The 21,410-nt window shown below is 34.5% G+C and overlaps 2 protein-coding genes across 3 annotated transcripts in view; both read left to right on the top strand.

Moving 5' to 3' along the window:
- LOC125075246 (leishmanolysin-like peptidase) overlaps nucleotides 1-7,402 on the top strand; it is a 105,911-nt gene extending 98,509 nt beyond the window's left edge. For both annotated transcript variants that reach the window (XM_047686945.1, XM_047686944.1), the window contains exons 15-18: nucleotides 87-181; nucleotides 1,549-1,620; nucleotides 3,364-3,495; nucleotides 4,227-7,402. In XM_047686945.1, coding sequence (XP_047542901.1) covers nucleotides 87-181; nucleotides 1,549-1,620; nucleotides 3,364-3,495; nucleotides 4,227-4,376 — 449 coding nt within the window. In that variant the 3' untranslated portion in view covers nucleotides 4,377-7,402. The remainder of the gene's footprint in view (nucleotides 1-86; nucleotides 182-1,548; nucleotides 1,621-3,363; nucleotides 3,496-4,226) is intronic.
- Nucleotides 7,403-10,790: 3,388 nt separating this feature from the next.
- On the top strand, nucleotides 10,791-14,239 carry LOC125075404. The gene is made up of 3 exons (XM_047687145.1): nucleotides 10,791-10,878; nucleotides 11,759-11,847; nucleotides 13,995-14,239. The coding sequence occupies exons 1-3, from the start codon at nucleotides 10,791-10,793 to the stop codon at nucleotides 14,226-14,228; spliced, it is 411 nt and encodes a 136-aa protein (XP_047543101.1). The 3' UTR covers nucleotides 14,229-14,239.
- Nucleotides 14,240-21,410: the final 7,171 nt, after the last annotated feature.

Here is a 21,410-nt window from a genome sequence, read left to right as displayed (position 1 = left end):
ATCGAGGGAGTACAAATAATATTTGCGAATATTCTAAATGTATTCAGTCATTTTATTGTACAGTTTTATTTTATATTCCGTTCCAGAAGCCGATGTTAATTTCGCATTAGAGAACTACGGGCAGCACTCTAAATGTTTTGACCACAGTGATCGGGTCTGGGAGCAAAAGTCATGCAGACAAGTAAGGCTTTATTTTCTTCTAATTAAGTTTCGGGATATCATTTAAGACTTCAAATTAGACCATAATAAACTTCATGACATTTATTATTAATATCTCGACAGTGGTGTCTTTTGGGAACTTAACTCCGCTGGGGGTAGATTTTAGCAAAGTTAACGCTGAATATTTTATTATGCTGTAGGTAATTTGCTTGCTAAAAAGTTTAATTAGAATAATAATTTTATTCACTTTAAGATTTGACACGGAAGAACCCGTGACTTTTGGGGGTAGATTCAATTATTTGTCGAGGCTTCTATTAGTCGAGTTATGTTGTCAAAATAAAATTTATAATGCTATCTGATATAAATTAGTCGATATTGTTCCAAAAATGTTATGTATTCAATATGATATTGTACGATTTCTAATTGGTAGGTGGTATATGAACCCTGCCACATATTACTTGAGCAGAGAGGCATTATTCGGCCCCATTTTGGTTAACCCCTAAAGTTAAAGTAACTTTTCCATTACAACTTTTAACTAGGATTAGCTAAATGGTCAAAATATTATACGTGGACATACGTACGGTATTTATACATGGATCTTAAAGTATATTGACCAGATAAACTCAACTCAAAGCCGAGGTAACATTCAAGCGATTGAACTGAATAAAAAATAAATAAGAGACAAAAGGTTTAAATCTTTTTGTCTCTTTTTTATATTAAGAGAGAGAGAGCTGCCTCTATGTTGTAGTGCATCGGCAATGTTCGCGGAATATCGGGTTGTTTTTTTTTTATACTACGATGAAAAGATGCGCAGCCTTAGTGCGTAAAGTCAGTGGCAACACCAACAGCAAACTTAGCAAGATCGCCAGCAGACTTGACTTCTCGTAATTCAATCACTGTCATACAATCTCTAAAATGGCGCCCCAGTGATTATTAACAGTTTTTTTATTTATTTCTACATAAAAGTTTACAAAACAAATTACTTATAGCTAGCATCAGATAACCACCCAGGTTTGTAATAAAAGACTTAAATCTTGGTTCGTTATCGACAGATCATTAATGACAGTTAAACATGTGTAACTATCACAAATAACTTAAAAGGTATGATTTTAGTTTCATCTTAGTGTTACGAGAAGTAATAATTCTAATAATATAATAATAATTTTCTTTTATATTATTTATTGTACTAAAACTAGGATAAAATAATTGTTACTAAAAAAATGGACATAGTCTGAAATAATTGATTTATTTTTATTATTAAATTAGTAAACTTTAAGTTCTTTCGACAACGAAAAATTAATTCTGTCAATAGTTTTCTAACAACAGATTAAATATAAACTCGAATAATAAAATATCGTTTTTAAGTTGGGTAACACTTACTTTTTTCAGATAAGGGAGTGGCAACACTGGGGTTCGGGCTGCTACAAATACAAGTGTGAAAGTGGCCGTATACATATAATTGTAAGTGATATTATTAATGATAATATATATAAATGAATTTTAGTAGAAATTGGTAAATATCTGCATCTCGTTCGCACGCGTTGAATTAGAATAACAAGAAATTAGTTTGACACCACCCAATCGACATTATTTTTTCGATATCTTTGACACTCACCGTCGTAAGTCGAGCCGAGATGGCCCAGTGGTTAGAACGCGTGCATCTTAACTGATTGCGGATTCAAACCCAGGCCCAGCACCACTGAGTTTTCATGTGTTTATAATTCATCTCGCGCTCGCCGGTGAAGGAAAACATCGTGAGGAAACCTGCATGTGGCTAATTTCAACGAAATTCTGCCACATGTGTATTCCACCGACCCGCATTGGAGCAGCGTGGTGGAATACGCTCCATACCTTCTCCTCAAAGCGAGAGGAGGCCTTTAGCCCAGCAGTGGGAAATTTACAGGCTGTTAATGTATGATGTCGTAAGTCAACCTATTTACACAAAAATTTAATATATTATACAACTAAACCTTCCTCGTGAATTATTCAGCTTATTACCGAAAAACTTATAGTCTATTCCAGTCCAAGAAGGTAAAAAGATAAACAAACCTTAAATTTACGTATTCCAAGCGATTTGCTAATAACTGAGCCGAATTTCATACTACTTTACTTGTGTGCTTGTATTATGCGTTCTTAGCTTTTATATTATCTAGATATATAAATTTATAATATTGTGGTTTTGGCAAATCTTAAACTGTTGAAGTAGAATCGTTTCGTTTTGTAGTATTTCAAGATCTGATGACCGGTTTTCATGGGTACGCCACTCCGACTCGATGTAGAAAAAGTTCATTAGTTTTCTATGTTGTCTTGGGTCTGGGTGCTATGGTACCGTCGTTACTTTTGATTTTCCATAACACAAGTGCTTCAGCTACTTACATTGGGATCAGAGTGATGTATGTGATGTTGTCCAATATATATTTATTTATTATTATTAAAATCAAATTAAATTGTAATGAATATTGAATGCTTGACTTGAATTTCTTGAATTTGAAAATGTGACTACCATCACCCAAAAGACACACACACACTGTTAAAAGAAACAGCATATAAATACATTACTGTTGGTCAAAAGCCGAGGTGGCTTTTGGCCTCGCCTCATATGGAAGAAGTTTTGGAGTGTTGTGGAAACACACTGCCTCAATGTAAGTTTCTGAATATCAGGGCAGAATTTCAGTGAAGGAAATAGGCAAACTTCGTTAATAAACCTGCCTGTGATAAAATTTTAGCCATTTGTACCAGCTCTGGAGCATAGTCCATTCTCGTTTAGGAGATAGGTCTTTTTTATGTTATAAGTGGCAAACGATCAGTAGGAAAGTGACTACCACCGCCCATGGACATCTGCAACACCGGGGGGCTTGCAGGTGTGTTGCCGGCCTTTTAGAAGTACGCTCTTTTCTTGAAGGTTCCCAAGTCGTATCGGTTCGGAAAAACCGCTGGCGAAAGCTGGTTTCACAGAGTGGTTGAGCGAGGCAGAAAATGTCTTAAAAATCGCGCCGTTTTGGATTTTCGGACATCTAGGTGGTGCGGGTGATATTTGGAATCTTGACGAGATGTTCGAAGGTGAAATTCAACAGCCGGGATTAATCCGAACAATTCCTCGGAACATTCCCCGTGAAAAATTCTGTAGAAGAAGATCTGTGCCTTGGCACCCGTATTTATAAAACAAGTTATCAATATTTATTAAACCCCTCTTTTCACTTCCAGGTGGGCAATTACACATACACTTGCTATTTCGCGGGACAAGTATTGCAAGTGAGGATTATCCAAAAAGGCTGGTTACATCGAGGGGGCGTTGTCTGCCCTCCCTGTAGAGAGCTGTGTGCTCAAGAATTTGCGGTGAGTATATTCATCTTATATGCTAACACTCGGCAGAAGTATATATTAAAATAAGTATGAAATATATAGTTTAGTCACATATAAATTTTGTATATAAATCGGACATATAGATATATGTGGCTACAGACTTTTTCGAATTGTTTTGAAGCTCTAAAATATTTCTTTTCAAAGCATTCATGTCTCACGACTTTTATCGACTTTTTATACTTGGTGGTAGGGCTTTGTGCAAGCCCGTCTGGGTAGGTACCACCCACTCATCAGATATTTTACTGCCAAACTGATGTACTGTGTACTCTTTTATTCCGGTTTGAAGGATGGACCCAAAGGACATAACATCTTAGTTCCCAAGATTGGTGACGCATTGGCGATGTAGGGAATGATTAATATTTTTGATAGCGCCATTGTCTATGCGGTGATGATCACTTACCATCAGGTGTCCCATTTGCTCGTCCGTCCCTCTATACCATCAATCATTATCATATCAGTTGATCTATCGCCAAACAACAACATTTAATATTTTGTGTAACTATAGGCGCAAAGGACACCATAACTCCCAAGGTCGATGGCTCATAGTGATGTAAGAAATGGTAAAATGTACTGTATACTAATAAAGCCAGAGTCACGTGGCCCATTTGACAGTCTGCCTACTTATTCGAAATAAAAGCAAAACAGTATTTAGATCAACATATTATTTTTTAAAAGTTAAACAATGTTATTTTTTTCCTTTTCAGTCCCGCAAAGAATATTGCAAAGGGGGCGAAGAGGCCCCTCCACCGAATTTATACCCGAACGACGTCTTAGCGTGTCACGCGTCTACAATTGAAACCACCGCCATTTTCCTCGCAGCCGCCATCTTATGTACATTTTTAAACTTAATGTGACAGAATGAAACGTAAAAAAAAGTGTGTTTTATAGTGAAACAGACTGAAAGAAATAATATTTAAATCAATTAAGGATCGCAATGGTTTGGACTTTAATATTTATTTTGGATTACCAAATGACACTTCAGAAAGAAAACGCGTGACGTAATGTCATTACATTTTGACATTGACGTTTATCTGTCAAAATTTGACAATGACATTTGAAAACGGTAAAACTGTTTCGTCTTGTAGTTAAATTAAATTAATATTGTAGTTTAGTTTATCGATTTAATTGGTTTCTTCGAAATATCTTAAACAAATCTAAATTAATTGTAATGCTTTATTGAACATAATATGACCTTGGTTCGTAAGTGTGGCTAAAAACGATTTTAATTTACACGTGCGTTTTGCAAATGACATTTTCTTAAAGATTCTTATAATGTAAATACATCGCGACGCATTTTTTAAGCGCTTATAAGTAACGTCCCTCGTAAAACTTAATTTTCTCTCATTGATTTCAAAACAAATTTCTAAGTGTCTCAAACATAAAACTTTTTACTTTAAAGATTTTTACGTCTTAATATTGATTACCTTGTCTGTAACTGTGTATAATTTACATTGACGTCACTGATGCATGCCTTCATTTCGGCACCGTCCCCATTTTAGTAAACCGGTCTCCCTTTATATTAAACGAGAGATACACTTCAGCCTTTTACTGGAAATTTTATTAAGGATGTAATTATCTAAAAAAAATGCTGTCTAATTCTCGGTGATAGAATCAACGAAATTATTTCTGCCACATGCATGATACACATGTGGCAGAAAGAATTTCGTTGATATTAGACACATGCAGGTTTCCTCACGATGTTTTCCTTCATCGCCGAACACGAGATGAATTATAAACACAAATAAAGCACATGAAAATTCAGTGGCGCTTGCCCGGGTAACCGGCTAACCTAACCTAACCACTGGGCCATCTCGGCTCGATCTACTATCACATGTAGTCAAATTCAAACTAAGCACTCAGATTCAAAACATAAAACAAATTGTAACTTGCTCAATCGTGCAACAGCGAAGATTGACAAAAGATATTCCATAATAATAGACATGGCGAATTATAGGGGGTGCCGGACTAGACAGGAGTCTACTGAACATCGAAACTGTGAAATAAAATTAACTTGCCTTATCTCTTTTAATAAACGAGACCAACATTAAAATACAGGGTTGGTACATTAAATTAATCGTTGTCAAAAATCAAAATCAAAATATACTTTATTCAAGTAGGCTTTTTGAATCGTCATTTAACAAACTATATTAAGTGAAGCTACCACCGGTTCGAAATGTAGATTCAACCGAGAAGAACCGGCAAGGAACTCAGTAGTTACTCTTTTTCAACATCTAAAAATACAGTCATGTTAGTTAAATACATTTATACAATGGCCCCAAGTCACTTAAAGCCCTCAAACACTTAATTAAATAATATTATTGACAGAATGGGGGGGGGACAATTTAATGGAATCTGCATTAACAGAAGAGGGGACGTTCTAGTTTCTGAATATGTGATTAATATTTCCCGGTACGTTAAATATATATACTAGTCGAACGAATAAAATCGAAATTCATTCATTAGTAAGTTCATACAATACTTTGTATTACTATGTTTGAAGGGGGGGGGGGGAGCCAGTGTTCCAGGCTCACTCCCCCTTCAAACATGGGACATGTATATTTAAAGGTATACTTGATAGAGCATTGGCGTTTTAAAAAACGGTTTACACTTTTAAAACGTCAATGTCAGTGATGTTTACTTGTTGGACGGCGAAGGCTTTATCTGACCACGTTGGTAGATTTTGTACATGGAACTAATTTTAACTATAAATAATATCTTAATGCAGTAAGTCTAAACGCGTCCTAATACTTTTTTTTCTACCGTCGTGATTAGAAGACCAATGCGGTTATAGCTTTAGACCAGACGAGTTTATTTAATTTAAAAAAAAAATATATTATTAATATCATAGAGCTTATTTAGTCCGCTGATCAGAAATTGTGATTTTGGGTTCGTTTGAGTTCATAGATAGTCTGGTCTGTTTATGATAATGAGGTTATAGTTCATTTTAATAGTTTTTTTTACATAGCAATGTACATACTGTTTCTATCGAACGAATAAAGATATACAAACCTGTGATTTACTAATAGGGATATATTGTACACTACAAACAGTCCTTGCTTAATATATCTCTAGTTATAATACAACACTATTACACTTAACTACTTATATACACTATAATTATTTTGTTACCAACATTCAGAACGCTAATTTTCCTCGAACACACGCCCATCACAGATTGTTCTCGACCAATGATATCGCGTCAATTCAAGGTCAAAGTTGTTCTTTTGTCTCTACTCCTATAAGATATAAAATTTAAACAGATTTTTTTTTTAAATTTCGTAAAAATTGTATTTCAATGAACTATAATTATATATTAGTCTGTATCTCTTAATATTATTATAAATAAGTTTTTACTTAAATGCCATACTTTTAATTTATTGTCGTGTAATCTTTCAGAAATATTTTCGTTTGAAGTATGTACTTATGACATAATTTTATTAGAACTAATCCTTTTCTAAATGTTTAATGTCACGCTGCGAGGATTAGCGTCCCTGACAGATCAGATACACGATCTAACTTTGGGTTTATGACATAAGGTTGTATAAATATATCACAATAATTTAATTGCCTTACTAACGAATCAAATCAATCGGATATCAAAATATTCATTATTTAAATTCATGAAAAATTATTTATAATAATAATAATATTTGTTATAAAGATTCAATTATAAAAAGCGCAGTGAGACACCCGATGGAAGTTGTTTAAATAATGTTATATTAAACCTGAAAAAAAAGAGAGGGGAAGGTCGCCTGGAGGGGGCATAACGCTTGTCCCTTACTTGACGATTTCTGACAGTTCACTCTACTGTAAACCGCGTTAAAGAACTTCGATCCAAATACAAATATGTACATAACGTAAACTAAATAAATAACCTTCTATTTACATCAGAATCTTGGTAATCATTACATAGTATAAAACAAAGTCGCTTACCGCTGTCTGTCTATGTACGCTTAGATCTTTGAAATTACACAACGGATTTTGATGCGTTTTTTTTAATAGATAGATTGATTCAAGAGGAAGGTTTATGTGTATAATACATGCACAATATAGTAGAGAAACACTGATAATTTTAAAGGTTTCCCTTGCGAAACCGGGGCAGGACGCTAGTACATACTAAAATGTCTTAATTTAACCGATTGTCATGGTATGTTGTTATGATTCAATAATTAATTAGTTAATTTGAAAGTTACAAGGATCACGGTGTTAAATTAATAAGTAATTATTATATTAATACTTATTATATTAGGCGACATTTCGAAAATTTTATTCCCGAAAATCAGGCAAAGTATGAAAACAAAGCAAACACACAAGTCCTAACTTCACATTCCAATAAAATCATCGTTATATAAATTTTAATGAATTAAAACCTACAGACGCGGAATTATTTCATTTTATAATATGCGTAGTATGTCCGCCATCTTACGCAACAGTCAAGATATTCGGTTTTGAAAACTGACAGCTGTCGTATCCAACTGACAGATACAGGGACGCAATTTCTCAGCGGCATAATTTCCGGTATATATTTAAAAAAGGAGACCCAAGTTATATATCTTTACTTATAATGCTGTTCATCTAAATATATAATTTTGTAAATAATATGTATGTTTTAAAAATGGTGCTTTTCTTGCTTTAATTATAATTTATTATGAATTCAATTGTGAAATTATTTAATTGTTTTTTAATCTGTGTCAGTAATGTTATCGTAATTTAAGTTTCGAAATGTGTAACATTAATATTGCAAATTGTACTGATAATTTAAATATATTTTAAATACTTAAAATTGTTTTATTTTATGTCTTCAAGGTTTAAGAATATAATTTATAAAAAAATGTTATATTGTAATAATAATTAAAGATTCAGATGTTCTAACCCCAGCCAGTGGCGTAGCTATCGTATGGCCAGGTGGTGCAGTGCACCAGGGCCCCTGAGGTCTGGGGGCCCTCTAACCTAAGCTATGAAAAGAGCTTTGAATAGTGATGAAGTATGGATTTAACTCACTGTATCCTGTATCCTATTCTTATTACTATCTATAATTTTGAAAGCCAATATACGTTAAAGAGGGGGCGAGGGCCCGATTCTATTTCTATGCACCGGGGCCCGTACCCACCTAGCTACGCCACTGACCACAGCCATCTTGGCTAACAGGCAGAAGATTTAACGTCTTTGTTTTAGGTCGGTGATACACTTTATATGTACGGAATAGTTAATCTTTACTTTTTACTATCAGATGGGCCATAAGTCCAACCGCTTACCTACCCCATATATATTTATATCATTCATTGTATATGTAATTTAAAACACAATAAAAAACTTACTTTTTTTTAAATAATAATGGCAATGCTCCAAATTTATTAAGCAATTACTAATTCCTATTTACACCTCCATTTAAGCTTAACACTTGTGTTAGGAGTCGGGACGACAATAAACCAAGGGGTCAGGATTGGCTATTTACATCCCTAGATAACCCTTAAGCCTTTGCGCTATTGACGCGATTTTGTATGTCTATCTCTTCGGGATAGCCCACAACAACCATTTTTATCCCCAATTTATGAGAAATAATGGCTTATTTTCGAAGCAATTTTAAGCAATACAGCATTACTCCTTATCCAATTAAGTACCTTAAATACATTGTGCATTTAATATAGATCAATATGGTCCTTTACCGCGTGTAATTTAAATTAATAGTTTCGAAGATATTACAGATTTAAAGCGCAGGGACATAGCGGTTTGTATTGTCTAACGACTGAAAAACTGTGAACGTTGTAAGATTTATATTTAGTAGTACACATAGTATATTAAGTATCAGCATTGCACCCGTGCGAAGCCGGCGCTGGTCGCTAGTTGTAAAATAAAATAAGTTGTCTATTTCGAGCGACATGACACTTAATTTTACGTGTAGCGAGCGACTTCGTTTCATGTCACGCTGCGCGTGCATCACAAAATTGTCTCTCATCAATTTTACATAACGCTCCATAAAAATTATTAGTGTATTCACATATCATATCATTAGGGACCATCAATTTATTACGTAAGACTATTTTGGCTAGTTTTTAACCCATTCCCCCCTAATATAATGTTCCTCCCTGTTCCTCCCTGTTTAATATTTATTAAGTAAGAATCTAGAGAGAAAATGAGTAGACGTTTGGTTTATTTTACTGTTTATTTTTCAAAGTAACAACTTTTTGAGATGTGTTTATTTGTAATTTCAAAGATTCTAAATGTACGCATCCGAGTGAAACTCAGCAACCGCGCGGTTGGCCGCGTTTTTCCAAAAAAATTTAATTTTTTTGACCTTACGTAAGAACTATCGAAATTCGTTCCCAACCCCTTGTAAGAAAACATAAGACATGGTGACCCCCTAAATCGTCTTACTTAATAAATTAATGACTGCTTATCGGAGGAAGTAAAATGTATGATATATGTATGTCTGTCTTTCATATTGTCCGATCGGATATCTGGCGGCAGCCGGGAGCCGTCGAACGATATTGTTTGTAAGTGTGCTATACGTAGGTACATTTAAAATGTCACTGTGTGCGCAGAGCCCTATGCACGGCGGCCATATTGCGTTTTTGTTTTGTTTACTTGTTTGTCAAATTTCATCATGGCGTCGTTATCATTTAAATAAAACATTTAAATGATAACGACGCCATGATGACGCCACGACAAATTACATTAATTCGCACATACTAAAAAATCATTTTAGGTGCGTTTTGTAGCTTGCTAAATGGAGTGTCAATTGCTCCTTTTAAATATCTAGCTTTACAATGGGATGTATCCAATATTTTCTTTGTACAGATCTCTTTTTGCGTCTCAAATATTATAGAACAGTAAACGGAACGATTTTGTCGGAAATACGTATTGCCGTCTTTACCCATCCTGAGAGTCACCGTCTATGTGCCCAGTGCCCCCATCCTGAGAGGGCCCCGAAGAACCAATAATTTACCAAATTAAACCAAAAAATATCTAGCAAAAGCGCCCCAAATTCATGGGTGCCCAAGAGCCCCAGCATAGTTTGAGAAGGTTCTGGAAATACGTGAAAACACACGGTGGTGACTATCAGCTGTCGTCTTTCGACGCCGACATCGGATCGGATAACGTAAAATCTTTCTTACGTCAAAAGCATTAATTTCAATTGCAAATGAAATAGTTATCGCGTATTTTCTCGGTAAATAATTAAATAATTAACGTGACAAATCGATTATTTAGCGATGTTGTTTATTTTAATTTTTAAATTAAAGTGAATTTTCCTTGACAGCTATTACAAAATGGCGGATCAAGTCGCCGTTATTGCCATACTATTATTAATACAAAATATTTATTGTGGATACGATTATTCGTGCGACTATAAATTTGGTAAATATGTATTTTAAACAAAATCTCATCTAGATAATATTATAAATGTTTAATTATGAATGGATCTGATTCATTCGTTTTTGTGTGATTCAATAATTAATCAATAATGAAATTTGACATAGATATTTAGTTCTTTTATGATATAGTTAGGCGGCCGGGAGTCGAGATGACGCCATGGTTAGAACGCGTGCATCTTAACCGATGATTGCGAGTTTAAACCCAGGCAAACACCGCTGATTTTTTATGTGCTTAATATGTTTATAATTCATCGCGTGCTCGGCGGTGAATGAAAACATCGTGAGGAAATCTGCATGTGTCTAATTTCAACAAAGTTCTGTCACATGAGTATCCAAACCTTCTCCTCAAAGGGTGAGGAGGCCTTAGCCCAGCAGTGGAAAATTTACAGGCTGTTACTGTGTACTATGAGATAGTCCATAGTTATCGGTACTGATAGAAATATTAACCATTCTTTACATCGCCAATGCATCAAAAGTATTGGGAAGTAAGATGTTATGGCTTTTGTGCCTGAAGTTATACTGGCTCACTCACCCTACAACCCGGAAAAGAACAATACTAAATATTGCTGTTTGATGGTACAATATGTTACGAGTAGGTGGTACCCGCCAAATATTTAATATAAGTAAGTAATTTAAATTATTTATTGAATTCAAAACTTACTTGTTATTTTAAATAGTTATTAAACTTAAGCGTCATCCCCACGTACGAGTGTATTGCGAAGGTGTGGCTGTGTCATCAAATTCAATAGGAAATTATGTGATAAGTGGGATTGTTTATCGTATAATCGATAAGAGGACGATATCACGATAAACTCGCCGTGGAGAATGTTTAATTTTAATATATAAATAATATTTGTATTCAGGTGACCCATCTTGGGATTACGCTCAAGTATTTCACGACAAAACACACATCGTTCCAGCTGGGATCAAATCGTATACGATTGATTTATCGGTAGGTAAATTCGGGTAATTAAAAACTAAAAATATTTTTGGCAGAATAATTTTGTGCATTGAGCATATTTGAAAAAAAAAAGATTATATCATCAAAGTCATCCATAGACACAAGACAGACAAATTTAAAACAAGACTTAAACCAACAATAACCCTAATACCATGGGTTTAAAGATTACCAAGAATACTTACTTTAATAATTATTTTTATGGAGTCCTTGGCTAATAACCTGCTCATACGTAGTCTTCTGACGTACTCTCAAATAACTATTCGAGTTTCGTGTAACAGAACAGGCCTACACGGACTATGCAACTTCTTTTGACACTTAATCGTTGCTATTTTAAAGGAGTTTAAAGGTTTTGTGGGCTTAGGAGGTGCGGTGAGGTGGCAGTACAATAAAACGACTGATTTGTAGAGAGCAGTATTGTGGAATGCAATGGATGAATGAATGAAAATGAGTGTTTATTTAAATAAATGTTTCGCGTATATATAAAAAAGTTTCGGCAGCAAAAACGACCCCTTCCAGAGTCTCTAATCTGTTTCAAATACGCAGTTTTCTGGGTCTTAATTTGGTATGCGCTAGGAGTTATTTAATGATGGCGTGCAGATGTATACGCTTGGAGTGGCTATCTAGTGGCTTCAATTTTTAGTTTGATGACTTTTATTTGTGCTGACGGCACAGATCATTCAAGTGTCGCCGGGCTTGCAGTGACGAATAAACGATATCATTGGTCGAGAGCTTGATTAATCTGTGATATTCACTATGGATTTGCGTCAAAATTGAATTTCGAACATCGACGAAACTGTTATCGGAATATTGGAAGTAAAATTAAAGTGGATATAAGTAGTTAAGTGTGATAGTGTTGTATTATAAGTAAAGATATATTAATTATAAACTCTCAGTAGTGCACAATATAGCTGAGCTATTAGCGAATCGCATGAAACACGTAAATCTAAGGTTTGTTTATCTTTTTTCCTACTTCGATAGGAATAGACCATAGAGCAAGTTAAAGCATTTTTAATTATAGCTATTGAGTTCTCGATCTCGTTGAGTTGCTATTTACACTGACTGTTTATACTAAAGTAGTACAGTCTCAGTTTTAAATGTAATTTTTCACAACTATTGTTTTCATAATATAACTATTGTTATATTATGAAAATATATTTATTAATATATTTTCGTTATTTGAAGCAGAGCAAAGCAGGCGATCATCCAGTGGCGTAGCTAGGTGGGTAAGGGCCCCGGTGCATAGAAATAGAATCGGGCCCTCGCCCCCTCTTTAACGTATATTGGCATTCAAAATTATAGATAGTAATAAGAATGGGATACAGGATACAGTGAATTAAATCCATACTTCATCTCTATTCAAAGCTCTTTTCATAGCTTAGGTTAGAGGGCCCCCAGACCTCAGGGGCCCTGGTGCACTGCACCACCTGGCCATACGATAGCTACGCCACTGCGATCATCTCATTCCCAAGGTGTGAAACTACTAAAAAGTCATTAGTGTTGTTTATATCCTTTAGCAAACAAACGCTCTTTAACGATTCTTCTTAACTGATTACCTTTTGTAAGTCAATGCAGTTTAATCCCATCCCTATATATTAGTTTAAACGTCGATATAACACCGCTGCTCTAGAACACTTATCAATCTAGGTAAACCAATCAAAATCAAATAACATTTAAATACTTTATTTATGTCAGCTTTTACACTTTTGAAACGTAATTTTACAGATCTATATTAAACATTAAGCTAACACCGGTTCGGAATGTAGATGAGAAAAACCGGCGAGAAACTCAGTAGTTGCTCTTTTTAGAAAAGAGCAACTACTGAGTTTCTTAAAAATGCAAAGTTATGTTAGTTAAATAGAATTTTAAAAAAAAATCTGCCTGGAAGTCAACGAGTATTAACTCCACGCTTTTATATCATATACATATATAATATTAAATAATATGTTTTATATATTAAAAATTCGAATTTATGAATCGGCATAGTTAAATATATCTGTGGAATTCTATTATTAAAAAAAAAACTTTGCCTCAAGGATTTATTGACTTTGCGGAGTCAAAAAATCTATCGGTCGGGTTTGATGAGTTGAGTCCTTAAAAACCAATAAATAAATAAATAAATAATTAATTTTTTTTTGTAGAAAAACAGCCTCATAATATGTTTCGTATGCGTCAACATAAGTGACATCTCACCGAACAACGCTGCAGTTTCTTTCGTGAGTTTGTTTAAGTCGATTACGGTTGACTTCAACAATGTTAATTCTCGGGCCGTCAAAGTTCATGTATTAGCTATGCATCATGGATACAGAAGGAAGGAAGAACCGGCATGGACGGATAATACAGCGATTTTTTCAATACCCAGAGTATGGGAATGAAAATAAAACCTTAAAAAAATTTTCAAGTGACAGATATTGACAGCAATTTTTTTTTTTTGTTTCTTTAATTATTTCTTCGTGGCAAATATATTACATCATACAGCCTTGATATAAATTTAATTTTGATTGAAATTGAAACACGAATTATTACTTTTTTTTTAATTTAAATGAATATTAATCACTATTTTGGTTTTTATTATGAATTACAATTCTTTGGACAAAATGTACTATCACTATCACCAGTGGAGGCAATGAGGCGAGGTGTTATACATTTAATAAAGGTTTTTGCACTACTACAAGGTCCAAGAGTTTCAACAGCAAATGGGGTAAAAACATATATTGTTAGATACTTAGACAAACCTAAGTTAAAATGTTTTGATAAAATATTTATTGTAATATATCTCAATAAAACGATATATACATGATTACGGTTCAAACAGTCTAGAGTAACGTTAAAGTATGTCATTAGAAATGGTTGTTTTGTAATAATCAACTTTAATTAATTAAAAACGAGATGGCATTAGAAAAACTTTTAGTAACGATTTAAGAATTTAAATTAACTAGGTTATTTTTATTACTATCAGTATTTAAAACGGGATATTTAGTATTTACCATGTTTTTTATTTTTATTTGGTGGAGCTCGATATTTCGACATTATCTACGAATGTCATGTTCACGAGACTCCGAATTGTTAAAATATCCCGTTTTAAATAGTTATAGTAATTTAGTAACAATTGTTTTGCAGTACAGCAAATAACTAAAAAAAATATATATAAAAATAAGTAGTTTTAGGCCTGATGAAGCACCACCGCTAGACAATGGCGCTGTCAGAAATATTAATCATTTCTTAAATCATCAATGCGCCACTAACTTTGGGAACTAAGATGTTAAGTCCCTTGTGCCTGTAGTTACACTGGCTCACTCACCCATCAAACCGGAAAACCTGCTGTTGGCGGGCAAGACGTCATCAGCCTCACCAACGATCTTGATGTATGACGGCGGGGAGAAAAATGTCAAACAACAGTATTGATTGTCAACTATTTTTAATTTTTATTTGTATAAAGGCAAATCTCCAACTCTATTAAGATAAGCCATCTGTTTATTATTTTAGCAAGAAATTACAAGTCAACAATATAAAAATCATGAGGAACAAAGGCAATTCGCTTACGTGGTAGCGCTTGCAGCTGACTACCCCACAATAATGGCGACGTTCAACATTCCCGCCAACCAGCGATCCGACGCTTCACCAGACCGACGAGCTATCAAATCTTGTTTCCTCGTAATTTAAAAGATGACGCTAGTGATGCGCCGTCATTAATAATGGCATTATAATCTACTATTACAAATAGAAAATGAAAATTTAAAAAAATTATGTAATGGCGGCCAACAGACATTTGCCTTCTATGACAGGCCGTCGCTAGATATTCAGACAGCTAAGCGGATAGACGAGTACCGCCAACCGTCATCCTTATATATCCGGTCGCTGTGTTGCTATATGTGACTTTAATTTTCTTCTAACACTACATATGTACATTGTAAACCCTATGTAACGTCACTTGATTTAACGACAAACTCCCTAAAGCGTCGAAATCACTCGACTAGTTTGTTCAGCTTATCTTCCATACAATGATACACTCTGTATAGCGTTACACCCCCTCTCAATAACGACACATCAAATAGTAAAAAGTTTTTTTCGATGGCCAGCATCAGTAAAAACAGCGCAGATGTGTAGGTTCTTTTGTCGCTTTATTATCCTAGACCGTAATAAACGAAAGAAATACAAATTATGATTGCTTGCACGCATAAGGAAGAAGAAGAGGTAGAAGAAGAGACAGAAGAATTATTGAAAAGTGCCTTTTAATCACCAAGACGCCTCAATATCGCAACGTTACGTATAAGTTAAGAAAATACAACAAAATTACTGGTACAGCAAAAGACGTCAGTCGAAAATAATAGGCTATACAGAGAGCCGGATCTACCATATGGCTTTTGGGGCTTCAGCCCAAGGCCCCGTGGTTCAAGGGGGCCCCAGCTAAGTCAAGTCAAAGTCAAAAATAGAAGATAATGCGAAAGAGTCCATAACTTTATTAAATTAAACAGATCGTATGGTTTGCCACCCTGCGAGTTCTGTAATTAATCAAACCGATTCGATTATTTAATTCAAGTTTAATTTCAGATATGACTTAGGTGGGCCCCTAATTAGTGTTAACCCAGGGCCCCCTAAACTTACGGTCCTGCCCTGACTATACGCAATAGCGTTCAAAAATACAAATTGTTTTATTCAATTACTAACATTAGTCTGAAATAAACTTTTCTTTTTCTAATACAGATTTTTCTCCCTTCCATTTAACGACAACTCTCTATAACGTCAAAATACACACAGTCCCTTGAGTGTCGTTATGTAGAGTTTACATTGTATATAAAAGCAAAATACAAGTAACTCACTGATTACTACAGAAACTATAACACATACAAACTTAAAATTTTGCTGTTAGTGTCCGCTAAGAACGGACGTTATAAAACTCCACCCCTTAAAGGCGTAAACGGATTTAGAAGTCTGTATGAATGTTTTTTAAGGTAAATGACTTGAAATTTAAAAGGTCTGTTCTATAGATGGGGCGGAGGTGTGCTAATAATGTATATTTAGAAATCTATTTTGGGGCTAAAACCTAATGCTAGAATAATATAATTCTTTTAATTGTCAAGATAATAATTATTAATGGAATATGTTCATCATTTTGAAGGGATAAATCTGTAAGACCAGGGTCTTTAATCGGTGCTTACCTGTTACGTACGGTACCGAAACGTGGACACTCACCGTGCGACTGGTCCAAAAATTCTAGGTCGTTTCTCTGGCAGATAGAATCCGAAATTAATTCGCCAGAGAACTAAACTCACCGACATCGCGCAGTATTATCTAGCTGAAATGGAAGTGGGTTGACCATGACTCCGAACGCTTTGATTAGTGATGGAGTCGACACGTGAGATCACGAAGACCATGCTTAGGCAAATGAAGTTTAAGGCGAGGTGGAAGACGACTTAAAAAAGTACGATGGTTAGCGTTTTATTGAGGCTTTCGTCCAAAAAATGGACGGCAAAATGCTGAAAAAAAGCTGTGAATATACACAACACAAAATAAATTCATTTAATTTTCTGGAGTATTTTTATTATAGTAACAATATATATTTTAGTTTTGTTATCCATGCGAAGTCGGGACGTGTAGCTAGTCAAACATAATTAAATTAAATATCCTGAACTATTGGATATAACCATAAATTCTACAATCAAATTATACAACATAAATTAAACGCAATTACAATAATAATTACATTTTGATTAAATATTCAATTACGTAAAGTGTTTTAATATGTTTTGTTTGAAGAAAATCCTTTATCTTTTTATTATTGGTATGTATATTCATGTAAATATTATATTAGGTACAAACAAAAATATTAGGCACTAGCGACCCGCCCCGGCTTCGTACGGGTGCAATGCTGTCGCTTCCCGCTGTCTGTTCCTATGTATGCTTAGATCTTAAAAACTACGCAACGGATTTTGATGCGGTTTTCTCTTATTGATGGAGCGATTCGAGAGGAAGGTTTATATGTATAACACATGCATTATATAGTTGAGAAACACTGATAATTTTAGAGGTTTCTAATGATGTCGTAAATAAACATTTTTTGCGCTTAAATTGCAAATGTGGGATTAACCGTACAAGATAGATCAAAATAATGTACTACAGTATTGTAAATATTAAAACGATCTTCAAAAAAGTCCGCGATGATATATGTCTCTTTCTTAGGGGTCATCCTCCTCGTAGGAAGCCAGTTGTCAAGCTGGTCTAATTTGACAAATCAATCAGATGAGACTTACTCTAAAGATTAACAAACTGTGTCAGCCAAACGTATACTCAGAACTTAGGGATAACCCACATTGCACCCGTGCGAAGCCGGGGCGGTTCGCTAGTACTAAATATACTACAGAATGTCTTACACTTTCACAGTTTTTCAATCGTTAGACAGTACAAACCCATAGCGGTTTCCCTGTGTTCTAAATCAGTAATATCTTCGAAATATTCCAATTAAATTACATGCTGTAAAGGGCCATATTGATAATTGGATAAGGATTAATACTGTATTGCTTAAAATCGAAATAAATGAGCCATCATTTTTCTAAAATGCTTATTGAGGATAATCCCTAAGAGACATATACCATCCCCGACGTTTTTGTAGACCTTTTAAAGGTGTACAATACTGTAGTACATTGTTTTGATATAGTCAGCGTTTGAAATGTAAACGCAAAAAAAAACGTGTATATTTACGACATCACATTAGAAACCTCAAAATATCAGTGTTTCTCTACTATGTTTTATGCATGTATTATACGTATAAGCCTTTCTCTTGAATCGCTCTATCTATTTAAAAAAACTGTATCAAAATCCGTTGCGTAGTTTTAAAGATCTAAGCATACACAAGGACAGACAGGCAGCGGGAAGCGACTTTGTTTTAGGAGAGGGTACTGCTGGTTTTTTATTTATTTCTTTAATATTTATTGCACCCAAGCTTAAAAATAAAAATTACAATTTTGTTACACAAAATGCATGAGGTGCAACAGGCGTCCTTATCACTAAGCAGCGATCTCTTCCAGGCAACCTTTGGGCAGAGGATCAGAATATTTACATATATGGGAAGAGTACAGTAATTTTTAATCAGTTTACCTATTGTATAAATATATAATATAATAGTACGGTACACTAAGCATCCTCGGCACCGGCGAGTCCCACATATAGTTCACGTGTGTGAGACTCGTGTTTATCCGTTTTACCATCGAAAAAAAAAAGTTTATAAAAATTAGTAATATGTTGTGTTAGAGGACGGTATGATATGAGAACGTAATGCGTGCTTTAATTTGTGTGTGATAATTTTTTTTTTTGTATATGTGTGTGTATATTTAGTTTGATACGAATTTGTAGGCACAACCATAATAAATGAAGGCGATACTTACGTCCTTGTTCAAGTACGGAAAGGCGATAAAAATCCGAACAGTGACACTTTGATTCACAAAGTCGTCCCATCACATAAATTCGACGAAATAGCAGACACGGCGCGCAAACAATTCAAAAACTTCAAGCAGTTCAAAATCAAAAGTCAACCGGATGACAAGGAATTAGAAAGTATTGTCTTTGCCATTAAGCCGGAGGAAAATGCAAATGGCGACCGACGTCAAGATGGCGGCGATTTGGACGCGGGAAATGTAATGTCAGGCTTACTGAGAAAAGTTTTCGGTCTATTTAAAAAACCGGATGACGACGATTTGCCGAGTTTCAGAGCGAAATTGAAAAAATACAATATAAGTTCGTAATAATTCATTTATTTTAACGAATTTTTGCAGAATTTTTAGACAATATCATAGAATAGGCTATTTGACAATGCGAAAAATAAAGTGTCAATTATTGTAATCAGTATATATTATGAGTTTAAAATTGTTTTTTTATTAACAAAAGTTGAAAATAATAATTCATTAATTCAAAAATCTATAGACAAAAATGCAATCATTTAAACGTTTGTCATGTGAAACTAAACGTTCTTGATTGGTTGGGCTTATGGTGATGTCACTTGCTCGTTAACCTCGTCCGCCTACTGTATGTGGATTATATGTGCCACAATACAGGCAAGTGACGTCACCGACCCCACTGTAGCGCCACAATGTCAAAGTAGCGTTTTCGCGCGCTATTTAAATATGGAATTTTTAATTTGATATTTTTCAGCAAATATATACTAGAGTTAAAAAGAAACAACTTTTACTGAATTTCTCAACCTCTACTAAATAATATAAAATGGATTTTAAAAACCAGTCAAATAGCCTATTGTAGTACAAAATACTATGATATTCTAACTCGTTGAAGTTTAACTTATAACGCTTTATAGCTGTCAACACGGTGCGTAAATATTATTGGATATTTGTACGTTGCTCTTTACAGTGTTTATTCTTAACCCATGTTAGTGCTCTAGGGCACACAAGAATATGAGGAATTTAACACTTTGGGTCCCTAGAGCTACGTGTTCTATCCTCAAGACATCTCAGTTCTTATATAAGAACTTAGGCTGTATATCGAAGCATCATTGCTATTACGTATGTAATAATAAGAAAATAAATCATAACTTTCCAGAACCAGAAATAATTCAATTCAAGAACAACAACGGAAAACCGTCAATAATGTATGAAATTGATACTAAGTCGATTCTACATACAATCAAAGAAGTTCTCGCTTCAAGAATGTTTAAAATGTACACAGATAATTTAATAAAAAAAGCTGCAGTCATTTATCGTACATTCAAGGAGGAAGTGGACCAAGAATGATAACTATTAAACGAATTGGATCTTAGATTTGTTTTATTTTAGCATCCCACTAAAACATTATGGTTTTGGTATTTTTACCCCACCATCACCACCATCACCACCATCAACGATTGTAGAAGGGAACCCGTCTGACCGTACGCCACCTGAGCAGGGATTTTTCTTAATGCTATATGTTTTGTCGAGACGAGATGGCCCAGCGGCTAAAACGCGTGCATCTTAACCGATGATTTCGGGTTCAAACCCAGGCAGGCACCACTGAAATTTCATGTGCTTAATTTGTGTTTATAATTCATCTCGTGCTCGGCGGTGAAGGAAAACATCGTGAGGAACCCTGCATGTGTCTAATTTCAATGAAATTCTCACATGTGGATGTGTATTCCATTAACCCCCATTGGAGCAGCGTGGTGAAATCCAAACCTTCTCCTCAAAGGGAGCGGAGGCCTTAGCCCAGCAGTGGGAAATTTACAGGCTGCTAATGTATGTATGTATGTGTAAATTATGTGTAATTTCTATAAATACATTGTATTTAATAATTATTAAAAACACAAAATAAAAGCCCAATTAATTTATCACATCTATAATTACATTAAACTTACTATATAACACTTTACTTAAATAATAGTGGTCATTAAAAAACAGGAATAATTAATTTAATTTTGGTATTTGTATTACTTATCCAATAAATTAACTTAAAAACTTATCACAATTAAATAATTTTTAAAACATATACAACACAAGTCTTAGAAAATTACTCAGTACTCTTTAAAATAGGTTTCCAGTCGGTTCTGTTTGAATTCCGAACCGGCTGTGGCGTCTAAT

Source organism: Vanessa atalanta, chromosome 30, assembly GCF_905147765.1.
Source record: "Vanessa atalanta chromosome 30, ilVanAtal1.2, whole genome shotgun sequence".
In the NCBI taxonomy this organism is placed as follows: domain Eukaryota; kingdom Metazoa; phylum Arthropoda; class Insecta; order Lepidoptera; family Nymphalidae; genus Vanessa; species Vanessa atalanta.
The sequence above is the reverse complement of the archived record's forward strand: the minus strand, read 5'-3'. Positions and strand labels throughout refer to the sequence as shown.